Raw genomic sequence first — 12,553 nt, forward strand, 5'->3', positions numbered from 1 at the left:
ATGTTATTTTCTTGCAGAGATCAAGCCCAAGCTTCCAGCAAAATTTTCTGCCCATGGGCCTCAAATTCTCAGCATTCACCGAGTTTATATTCAGACAAGGCCAGAGAAGCGCATTAATTTCACCATAGGAAGCCGAGCCTACCTGCTCCCAAAAACATCTGTGGTAATTAAGTGTCCCGTGCGAAGGTTCCAGAAGTCCCTTATCCGTTGGGAGAAAGATGGGCAGCACTTACAAAACTCCAAAAGGCTTGGCATCACTAAGTCAGGCTCACTGAAAATCCACTGTCTCGAAGCTGCGGATATCGGCGCGTACCGGTGCATTGCAGGCTCCGTGCACGAAACCTTTGTGCTCAAACTCATCGGGACTGACAACAGGCTCATCGAGCCCCCACCCCTCCAAAAGCAGCCCAGCCAGATCACTAACCCGGATCACAACGAGGCCAACAGCCTCGGGGCAAAATGGCACAAGATGAGCAAAATGTGGCAAATGTGGAGCAAGAAGAACGAGCTCTACCTGGGCGACAGGCAAGTAAATGATCAGCCATTCCTGCGAAACCTTGGAAGCTTTGGGAGCAATTCAGCAGAAGACTTCAGCTCCCGTGAGTTCAGGACCAAGCGCCTGGAGGCTGCGGCTCTGCAGGGCGCCTACAGCATGGACACCGCGCACTTCGAGGAGCTCATCAGGAACATGAGTCAGCTCATCGAAACTGGAGAGGTCAGCGATGACTTGGCGTCCCAGCTCATCTACCAGTTGATTGCTGAATTATCCAGGCCTCCACAACCAACTACTGAAAAATGGAAGGGGGCCGAGGATGAGAAAGTTGCCTCAAAACTCACAGGCAAATCGCCAAACAAATCTGAACGCTTCAGCACAAAAGTGGTTGATAAGTTAATGTTTGACCAGAAGGTTCCAGTTATTATGAGGCAAAAGGAAATTCCTCAGGTTTCCTTCAACAAAACAGTAACTGTAAGAATTGGAAATACAGTTTTTCTGACCAAGAATACTCATGCTGTCAATCTACTGTGTGAAACAGCTGGTATTAGTGAAGTGAAATATACATGGACAAAAGATGGCGAGACATTAAAAGCCTCTGCAAAGTAAGTAAATAGCTTCTCTTTTACTTTTGAATGACTTATTATGTCCCTATCGATGGAAAAATCCACCCTGCTGTGCAATATTAGAACATACAGTCACAAAAATGAGATAAGCATGGCCACTGGGCCTTCCATCTTTTTAGTTGAGTAATTTATTTTTATTCTTTCAAGTGTCTGTCACGTTGTTTGGCTTTAGTGACTTTCAAGTGTTTGGCCATTTCCAGGATACTACATAGGAGGATTGACTATTTTTATAAGGTAAAGTGTTTTGGATATCCTGGCTATATTTTTTGATCTGCTTTAATAATTTCAGCTTTGTCAGAAAAAGAGCAGATTTACCCTCAAATTAGAGAGGCTATTGGATTCAATCAGATACTAAATTCAGTGGGAACACATTAAAAACATCTGCCGTGGTATAGATAAAGAGGTGGCTTAGCTCTTACTCATTTTAAGAAGGGAAAATATCACTGGTACCCTCACCATTCTTCAACACACTCTTTAGGTATTACTGCAGCTGCATAACTTAAATAGAAAAAGAAAAATATGAGCTTTTATGAAAGTTTTTCAATACTTTAAATTATTTCTGTTGGGGACAGTGAAATTCAGAATAATAAAGAACCTGCATTACCATCACAGTTGAGAGCTGATAAATGAGCACAGCAAGCTGTTACAATCAGATATTTGCTCAAGACTGAGCAAACACTTCTACTTCAGTGCTGATAAATTAGAAGCTCACTGGTAATATTAACATTAACTTTGTGTGTGAGCCTCTTGGAATTATAGCTAGCTCTTGAGTAATGAAAAAATTGGGTTTGAAATGATAAAGGCACTTTTGGATATTTCTCAACATATTTAACTGATTAAATACACTGCCAAGAAAAATGTATTTCTGCAAGGCTATCAATTAAAGCAAAGACACCCAAACTAAGCCATTTTAAAAAGTGCAAATGTGTTTGGAACCATGTAGCTCCCACCAGTTATGTTTATTTTGTGAAATGCGCATAATTTTCCATTAATTTATAGCAAGTGATACTTTGATTTTTGCGGACATGATGGTGTTTTGTTTATTCAGGAGTATGTTTGCTTCCTGATTTTAGCCCAGACTGATATTCTTGCACTAAAGGCATATATTAGCAAAGTAGGTTTATTTCCTATTTTTATTCCCAGTAAGGTTTCTTATACACAAATCCACATATGTGTGTGGACCCAGAAGTGATGTTAATAGCATTGCATCTGAAAGAATGTGAGGAGGTAAATGGTCTTTGTCAGGTTTGTAAAGAAGGATGTACTTGATCCATGCATGAGGGTGTTTGTTTTGTTGAGACACAAGTATTTTTAATATTACTTTTTCCTCATCTGTTATGTAAATGTACTCAGTGTGGGAAAACACCAGCTGCAGGTTTTTGGGATGTGCTGAGTGTATGGCAAGTCATGTAATTTAGTGCTGAGAAAGGTAGCAGAGGAGAAAAGTTGTTATTTTCAGCCTCTTCCCTGGCCTGTGATGCTGTCTCTAATACCTTGTCCCTCAGAGGGCAGGTAAGGTGTTCAAGATACCTGTGAGGTTTTGATGGAAGATTTTAGCTTCAATGATGTTATTACAAAAAAAAAAAAAGCCCCAACAACCCTAACCCCAGAGTAATTTGAAAGTCAGATCAAGCCATAGATTTGAGAATTCCCCAGTCCTGCTGAAAACCAAGCTTGCTCTGGAGAGATCAGTTTCTTGCCAAGCCTAATACTTTTAATTGTGGTATTCTGATTTATTCACACTTTTGTTCCCAGGGGATCCTGGTTTGTGGTAGCAAATACACTGTCCTTCAAAGGGCTGCAAGTAGGACACAGGAGGAGATGTGAGCAATCCTCCCTGAGTGCTCCCCTTCTGTCACCAGAGAGGAGGCAGAGCTGGGACTGCCTGTGCTGCTCTGGAAATGCAAACTCCTAAAAAGGAGTTTTGCTGCTGTATCTGTAACTCTTGCAAGGGGGTTCAGCTGGGTTTGTCCCAGGGTAGTAACCCTTCTCTTTCCTTGGTTATTGTGCAGGGTGATCCTGGACACCACTGGAAAAGTGCAGATTCGAAATCCTACTCAAAAGGAGCTGGGTACCTATGGATGCCTGGTTGTTAATGACTCTGGTTTTGATATGGAAACATCACTGCTGTTGCGTGCAGGTAAAACAGTGGCATACCACAGAATCAGGTTTTTATACACACACACACACACACACACACACACACACACACACGTGTGTGTATAAATACATGTGTGTAAACACCCATGCCCACTGCAATGTGAAATAGCTTCTTTTACTAACCAATGAAACTCTGCTTGATTTAATAGGCAGCAGTAAGATGGTCTTGTTGCTCTAAAACCACAACAGGTGTGAACTCAGTCTGCCTATATCTTTCCCACCTGTCTTTTCTGGCTGCTGCTTTGCAGCAGCATCATGTTCCAAACATGATGAATTTAAATACAAGATCTATGTTTAGAATTCAAATAAAGCTTTTAAAACTTACTATCCCTTTCATTTCAAAGAGGTGCCTGTCATCTTGTCCTCTGCGTTAAATATGACAAATCTGGAAGCCAGCAGTTTCTCAGCAGTTGTTGGAGGTACAATCATGGCAAGAACTGGAGCAAATGTTTTGATTGAATGTCCAGTGAAAGGTAAGTAAGAACTTCACTGACGTTGCTTGTAATATTGGAATCAGAAATTTACCTTGTATCTTGAAATAAATTACCAGCGAAGGCAGAAAATCATTGATCATTAGTCTTTTTTTATTAGGCATATCTCCCACACCAGTCCTATTTATTTTCTGCCTGTCACTTCAATTGATATACACATCTGTATATTCAGAGTTTCCTTAAAATGGGCTTTCCTTCCAAGAAGTGTTCTAGAGCTCCACTACAGAGCTTAAAGCCTCCCAGAGTGGGGGGCTATCTTGCTGCAATAGGGGAGCATGGCCAGCTGACTTGCTCATCAAAGAATTCCCTTATCCCTGTTGGAGATGCACATCTGTCTAGACTATTGTTAAAACTGAAAATGAAATCTCCAGCCGTAGCCTAATAGAACTTTAAATCTGATGGTGAAATAAACTCACCTTTTAGATCCATCAGTCTGCAGCTGCAGGGAGGAAACAAAGTAAAGTGCCGAGCTATGAGAGAATACAACAGCTCAACATCTGTGGAGGAGGAATAATGCTAATCAAAATTAACATGTGTTAAGCAGCTCACTGCTTCGTTTTATTTTCTAACCCTTTGCTGGAAAGGTAGTTATTTTCTTTTTAATCTTGCCATTGCTATCTATGAAGTTTAAAGTGTAAGATTTCAGTCACAGCAGCACTATTCTGTCAAACATATAACAAGCTGAGCTCAGCCTTTTGTGAAGATGATGTGTGAAAGTGCAAATGGCCACGAACATTGCAAGGGAGTGCAAAGAACAACCTCAGAGCAGCCAGATTGCTGCTCACATTTATGTGCTGGGAAATGCATATCAGAGGGTGTTGATACTGAACCAGGGTAGTGATAGAAATATATATATATATATATATATATATGCAAATAGCTCTGCATACAATAGTGGCGCCAGGCTGACATATATTAGGACATGTGGCTCTGCTATTCACCATTGTACCAAGGCTAATTCTTTGATGAAGTAATATTTTCCTACTATAGTTTGGCAACTCCATGTATAACCGACCTACATCTCAAATTCAGCAGAGAGTTCATGTCACACTGTTAATATTAATATTTTTAGGATGGGTAAGCAGTTAGCAATTTAAATATAAATTAATATTTTCACATGGGACTGTAGATTTCCAAATGCTTTAGAATTGTATATATTGGTGAGCCAAACTTTAGTTATGCTGAGACACCAGTGTTGACTTAGAAAATGATTTATCTAATTGCTTTATTTCCTGTCATTGCCAAGGAAGTAAGTATTACTGTTTGTGAATAAAATAGAGCTTGCATGTCTTAAAATGTCACTAAGTCTAGAAGCAGAAAAACTTTTGCAATGATGTAAGCAGAGTTTTCCTATTCTCCTTTCCTTAATGGAAAGTAATAAACCACTGACTTCAGAAGATTGAATTTAATAGCACCTTATGCTGATATGTTTGCCTGATACGTGGGACTCACAAATATGTCCATTTGCAGAGTAGGAGGATGAGAACTTCATTGTGAATGCTGATAAAACATGATGTGAACGATCAAACCTGGAAAAGTGATGATAAGAGAGCCCTTCTTGTAGAGTCAGGGAGACCTTGGCTGGGCCTGCAGCACCTCTTCCTCACTGGCCTTCCTGCTGACTGCTCTGCAGAGGACGTGTTTGCCCTGTGGGTTTCACTGAGTGAAACATCACTGCATGGGTCTTTGGCTTCTCCATGGTCTGCCAGGAGATTATTCAGGATCCTTCTACACAGACATTACTCATGCAGATTTCTCACTGGTGTCACATCTGGTCCTTGGGACTCCTGCTAGCCTCCAAAATAATTCTCCACAATGAATAAAGTGTCCGAGTGTGTGAAGAGTATTAGTGCCATGTCAGTAGTAGAATTCTTAAATTTCTTTTAAATTTCTTGGCTGCAGTGACCTCTGAGGTATTTTTCTGTAAAACAAATAACCTAAAAGACCTTTTTAGAATTGTTCAATCCATAGTTTCTTCTGCAAAGAAATTGACCTATTGAAGATATGAAGTTTAATATTTTGTACAGTGTTGCCCTTTTGGGCACAAGTTTTTTTCTGCTTTTTCATTGTTGCTAATTTGGCTCTTTTATCCTTTTGAAAGCCTTTCTCTCGCACTCCAAAAATCATATTGAGATTGAAAAACATCTCTTTGATTTGTTGAAGACCAGTGTATCCTAATAAACAGAAGGGCATCAAAGAACAGAATAAGAAAAGTTACCCGAACTGCACAAATTGATGATATCTCTTTCTTTTCTCTTTTTAGTTTATAAAAAGACTATTTTCCACTAATTATAATAAACTCACTTTCATAGTTCCCACACGAGCATACATTAGATGATATTCATACATTCTGGATAGATTCACATTCCATTCTTACAGCCAAGAGCTGTTCAATCAACACACATGGTATAAATATCAATACTGATTGCTCCAAATTGCTCTTGGATAACATTTATTGTATTTGCAGAAAAAAAACCGTCTTTTGATTATTGCTAGAATAAACTAAAACTGTCAGACTCCATTTATTTTAAAAACTTTGAAAGTTTTAAGTTGAAGCAGAATAGAGGGAAAAGTGGAAATACAAATAAAATGTGCGTTGTCTGCCACTTGCTGGTGAGAGCAGGGAAGTGACACACACTGAGCTGAGGTTGTTTACACTTCTCTCTGCAGCTCTGAAATGTCTTGGCACACAGGCCTTGAAAAGTAGAATCTGCACCTTCATCCAAATTCTGCATTCCTATGAATACATTTTGGCTCTCTAATAATAACATACTGATAAAAAATTGTGAGAAATACACAAAGCCTGTTGTATCTTTCTGCACAGAATTTTCACAAAGGTGGACCAAGTGCTTGCTGTCAATGTTGGAAATTGAAACAGGTCCAGAAAAATCAAGATTTTGGTTTTCCATCTGTTGCTTCATTTACCCACACTATTCCAAATGTAACTGTGATGCTGTTACTTTTCTTCTATGCTTAACCCCTTTAGAGGACATCAGTGAGGAAATATAGAAGTTTAATACATAGGATTTTGTCTCTTCATTTCTTTTAGGTTTGTTTTTTTTTTTTCTATGTTCTAAAGGATGTAATTAATAGATTTCAAGATTTTAAAGGAGTGTGTGCGGATTTATTTTATGAGGAAGGAATGACAGTATTTATAATTAGTAAAATTGAAGGAAAATATTTTGGTCTTAAGCTTTTTACAGTAAGTGCATCTTCATTAGAATTTATTTTTTTGGATCAGGCTTAAAGCAGAATGGACTGAAAGATGTTCAAAAGTTTAATTGTGCTTTGCTTTGTGTCTTGTAACAGTATAAGAACCTGAAAACTGAATCCCTTTGGAAATAACTGAACTGAAGGGTGTGCCTGGGGACTACACCTGATATACTCTGCCAATACTAACGGGCAGTATTGCTGATGGTGCTCCAGGCAAGACTGACTGCATAGTCCAAAGCAACCCTCATCCGAACATGCTGGGTGTCTTTTGGGACATTGAGACCTACTAGGTCTCTCTAAAAACACATTCCTGAGGCCTTCCATTACTTTCTGAGGCAGATAGAGCCTCGGGCAGGTGGGGGGGGGGGAAGTCCATAAATTGAAATTGTTTACAGCACTGTTTTTTTTTTTTTTTTACTCTCACAGCTTTGCTAATTTGAAAAGAAACTTCCTTTAAATTCCTAATTCAGGAAGGGTTAAGATGGATTGTGTTAGAGGAAGGTAAAATTTCAAATACTTCCTACTTCAGTTTGCAAAAAGCTGTTGAGAAGTTGCGTAGGCAAAGTTTAACAGATTCTTATTGTGTAAAGGAAGAGTTTGCTTCGGTGGTTAGCTTAAATGGCTGAGAGGAACAAGTGGTTAGAGAGAGAGCAGGGTGCCCCAAAGGCTGTTCTGAGATTTGTGATGCTCAACAGTTTTATAAAAGTTTTTTTTAAAAAGAATGTGATCAGTTAGTTGTCTAAAACTGTGAATAATGAAGTTTTATAAAGGCTAACGTGTATGAAACTTTCTGTGAAGAGTTAGAGTAAGACCATCAACCAAGTAACATTTAAAAGCTAGATGAGCTCAAAGTTCAAGTTGATGAGTTTGAAGTTCAAAGCTAGATTTTAAAAGTTGATATTTAGAGGATAAATGTACATGTAGACCAAATAAACTTAAAGGCTGACAAATGCATGTGGCTGTCCCTGAAGGACTGACAGTCAGAGAAAGGTCTGTGCAGTGATGGTTCTCAACTTCACAGAACACCAGCACGCTTGTTGGGTGCTGTCCAAATCAAAACTAATAGCAGAGGAATGGATGAAATAATAGAAAATATAAATTGGCCATTCTTTAAAACTGTGGTGAATCCTGTTCGTAACATGCTGATTTCATCTCAAAAAATGATACAACAGAGCTGGAAAAGGTAGAGAGAAGAGCAATAGAGGAAACAGGCATGATCTAAAGGCTACTCCTGTTCCTGGGAGGTAGGAGGGTGTGCTGAGGAAGGGTTATTCAATAAGTGCCACGAGTTTTTACTCTGCCTACACATCCCCAAGTGCCCATTGCTGGACAGAAAGTGCAGTTAAGTGGACTCCAGGTCTAACTAAGGATAGCAATTCTTGTATAGTGCTTTGATTTCTGATAAAATTATATTTTCAAAGGCCATGTGTATTTATCTACCTTATGATGATGAATGTCTGATGATAAAGTGTGGTCCCTGGTGATGCAGCACTGTTCCTCAGTAAAGTGAAAGTATAACTACACCAGCTGGATAAAGCAGTCTCTGCTAACAGTGCTGAATTGTGAAGGTGCCCTAATGCACACCCACCGAGTCTTTGGTGGGGGTTGACTGCAGAATTCACTCTAGCATTCATTAGTTGCTAAATATAGTTGCCTTATTTTGAATGCCTGATTTTGAAAAATATTAGCCTTAAACTTCTGCAGCTGGAAAAAAGATTAAGTTCTCTTTGACAGCCAGAGAGCTAAACAGAACCCGACAGAGATGTAGTGAGAGTGGGGTGGGAAGGGGTCTTGCTTTGGGAACCCGTCTAAGGAGGTCACCAGATGTAGGTAAGAATTCCTAAATCCTGCCAGATGCTGCTACCACCTAGGAAGAGGGGCTGCTGCATGGCTGGTAGGAAGCTGGAGAGGTAAGGCTTTAAAAATTCAGAGAAGGAGCAGTGACAGAGGGCAGGTGGGGGATCACACTGAGTGCCAGAATGTCTCATGCTGGTTTATTCCTTGTGAAGCTGGCAAGATTCACACAGGTAATTTCAGTAGCAGCAGGTTTAGGCTTTTTAGGGTTCACTAGAAGTTGATTGCCCAAGCATAATTCAGATGAATATAAAGGCAGTTTGAGAATTCTGCTGGAGAAAATACAGAAGTGTACCAGTGGCAGCAGTTGCTTTGTAGGTTACACTGGGTGCACTGGAGGTGTTAGTGGGTGCAGGGTAAATAATCATCAGACATTCATTGTGTGTTTACTGTTGACCCAGAACTGTTTCCTCTGAAAGCGGACATGCAAATTTAGCCTCTGTAATAAGGTAAAGGTCTAGTGAAGTGCAGCAAAATGTGCTTTGTGCCAGCACAGTGCTGCTTGTGCTTGAATGGGAAACTCAGAATACTTTATGAGATTCTACGTAGCTGGGGGAAAATTTCTGAAGACGTATCCAGTGTTTTAGAGCAAGTAGTTAGTAGGCCAAGGTTTTTATGGTGTGTAATATTTCACAGGGCTTTCAAGGTTGGAGGAAATTTGTTTTTGAACACTGAATATTTTAAGGGCACCCTATAGTGCAGATTCCTTTTTTTCTCTTTTTTAAACATGTGTTTTGCAGTCCCATCCGGAGCTGGAGTTTTTTTCCATAACATTTGCTGTCCCAGGGCCACTCATGGTGGAAAATGACTTTTTTCATGGAACATTGAGTATTGTAGAGCTGCTCCAGTGCTAGTGGAAAATAACCTGTGTTTGAGGTCAGAAAAATAGATTAAACTAATTTTAAAGTTTTATAGCCACTTAGGTCTATAGAAGAACTTTTTAAGAGGATTTAGATCCGTTGCAAGAGTAAGATTTACATTTTCAAATTTTTCTAAGGCTAAGAAGGTCTGAGTTCAGGAATGTATCTTTGTTCATGAAGGATGATTACAGCCAGCCTGAATTTTAAATGTGTGTGTAATTGTGTTCCCTGATAGGGATGGATTTAGTCTTGTGCCTAAGTGATTTCCTGACTCGGAACTGTCGGATATAATTGTTTGATTCTGCTGCTCTCTGGATCCAGTGAGAGATCTCTCATTTGGATCCCTGGGGTCTTTACTGCACTCAGGGGTTCTGAGCCTTTGGCAGTCTGAGGGAGTTGAATGTTTGGGCTCATCCTCAGCTGCATCTGTGTGAAGATGGGATAGGAAGGAAACAAAGGTGGCTACAGACCATCTCTTCCCTCTTCCTCCTTCCCCTTTTCCTACTGTGTGGGGATCTAAACAGGAATTATTTGGCTTGCAAGTGGGAGTCAAGCATGTGCAGTAAAATTCAACCTTGAGCACAGGACAAAATCTTCCATGAAGTCCTACAAATATGTCCCAAAGCTTAAAAGTAATTTCAGATCCTTCAAGAGAAGGAAGGGAAAAAAAAGAGAAAGCAACCACTTGGTTTTGGCTTATTTTTGTTTAGTTTCATTTCTACTTGGATGAGAGAACTGCTTTAAACTCTTAGGTTTTTATTTACATGAGTTCTACAGGGTAGTAGTTAGGCCTTAACTACTTGCATAGGAAAAAGATTGAATTTTTTCTTGTTTTTGATGGTATGCTTGAACTCTGTCCGGCAGTTTCTGTGCAGGAAAATCAGTGCTTTTCACAGTGCAACTGGAAGAGCCTTGTCACAAGAGGAATGTGGGAATTGTGTACTTTGCCTGCTCTTTCCCAGGAGCTCCTAGAAGAGACTCAGCTCAGTGTGCACTGCTGCATACCAGTAGGGAAGGGAAATCTTATCTCAGGAGCAGTAAATATGGAATCTAATTCCTAAAGAAGCAGCACTAAAATCTGCACGATGGGAGGTTTTGCACCTGAAATGTGCTGACGCTGACTGCATGCTGGGGTTGTGATGGGTTGTGAAATGGAGTTTTATGGAAGGTACTCCTAAGCAAAAAGGTAAATGCACAGCCTAAAACTAGTTTTTGTAAGTGTCCTCTAACAGTAAGAGTTTCTCCCAATAGGAATTCCAGAAATGAAAATATAAACAGGAACTCTGTCTCTCATGAGACGTACAGCAGAAAAGGATTTTTCTCTGGCCATATGAACATACAGATAAAGTGAAGCTGTCCAGAAGAGCTTGAGATACATGTGCTGCTTTGCCCAAGAATGTGAAGGAGATGTATAGGGATGTCTTTTTCTCCAGCTTTGTTTCTTTAATCTGTTTCTAGGGTGTCTATTAGGATATATCAGCCTTTTTTTCTGAGTGGTTTCTCTACTGTGTCTCTCTGGATGCCCAACTCTGAAAGCTTTATATCACATTTTTGCCCTCCAGGTTTTGCTTCCCCTGAAAGGCAGTGTTAGAGGTCCCTGATTTCTGGCATAGAGCTGTGTCCTGGCTGCAAAGTGTGTAGAATCCTCCTCTCTCCCAGTCCCTGGAAGGTGACTGAATTCTTCTCTAAAGACATAATTTTTTTTTCCCCCTTAGCTCAGGACTCAGTCTGATCATTTGCCTTAGTACTGTTAAAGGCAACCTAACCAAAAGCCAGTGAAGAGGTCAGAGGAGCTTGATTACAAATACCAGTTGTCCTTAAGCACATAGTCCAATATTTCCCAGTCTGTCTCAGACAGTGAATTGGTTTCCATTGGTTAATACAAAGACTGGGGAAAGAAATGGAACCATGAAATGCAAAATCTTGAAGGGTCCTCAAAATGGTTGTGAAGAGGCCAGCTCAGAGGGGCTCAGCACACAGTTCACATAACAATAATTAACTCCTAGATAAAATCTTACTCCTTGATAGTTTGGGGTAAAACGCAGTGCAGGAGTGCTGTGATTATTCCCACTGCTCTTTTGAGCTCAAAGAGCTCCCCTTTATGGGTGCACCCTGAGTGTATCCATGTAACACCAGCTGCTGGAGAACAGCAGTGGGCAATGCCTGTGTGTAAAGCATTGTGGTGGTTTTAATGTGGTCTGTTTAACTGCTTGTTTTCCATGGATTCCCCCTGACATGCTCTTTATCTCTGACTGCCAGCACCCCTAAGATGTCTTGGGTGGATTCCTGGTTCGTGGCAGCTGACCTGGGGTGCAGGGCTCTGTCTGCACTTCTCCTCAGACTTACAATTTATGTTTGTGTGCTCACATTATTCACTTGAGTAATGGTCTGATTTACTTGTGTGTGTGGTATTACTCACTTGTTTTCCCTAAAGGGAAACAAATACAGCTCTTTGGAGAAAGAAAGAAAGAAAGAGGAATCATTTGCTATAACTTGTGTTTAAGGTGTGTGACAGATACCCAGTTTTGAACTTAAAACGAGTGGCAAAGCTATTCTGCAGATGTCTTCTGCAAACTGAACTCCAGTTCACATTTGAAAAGGCTCTGCATGTCTCTGAATGAGGCGCACGTAGAAGAATAGAGACATAGCAATTTTTCTGGGATAGCGCTAGGATATAAACCTTTTGGAAGAAAAATATTTGACTTTAGTTAAATCCTAGGAATGAGCTACATTTCTAAATGCTGTCATGAGAGCAGAGGGAGGACTATCACGAGGTGATATTGGGCTGATGTTTGATAGAAGCTCAGGTTAAAAGTTTAAATTTGAACCATTCAGAACGTTTTTGTGCTTTGTGGA

The 12,553-nt window shown here is 40.1% G+C and overlaps 1 protein-coding gene across 1 annotated transcript in view; it reads left to right on the forward strand.

Moving 5' to 3' along the window:
- The window catches only part of ADAMTSL3 (ADAMTS like 3), a 169,950-nt gene that overhangs the window by 144,708 nt on the left and 12,689 nt on the right, over positions 1-12,553 (forward strand). Inside the window, exons 20-22 of the mRNA XM_062501370.1 lie at positions 18-1,098; positions 3,132-3,259; positions 3,624-3,752. Of these exons, the coding sequence (XP_062357354.1) occupies positions 18-1,098; positions 3,132-3,259; positions 3,624-3,752 (1,338 nt within the window). The remainder of the gene's footprint in view (positions 1-17; positions 1,099-3,131; positions 3,260-3,623; positions 3,753-12,553) is intronic.

This window comes from Cinclus cinclus, chromosome 13 (genome assembly GCF_963662255.1).
Source record: "Cinclus cinclus chromosome 13, bCinCin1.1, whole genome shotgun sequence".
NCBI lineage: Eukaryota > Metazoa > Chordata > Aves > Passeriformes > Cinclidae > Cinclus > Cinclus cinclus.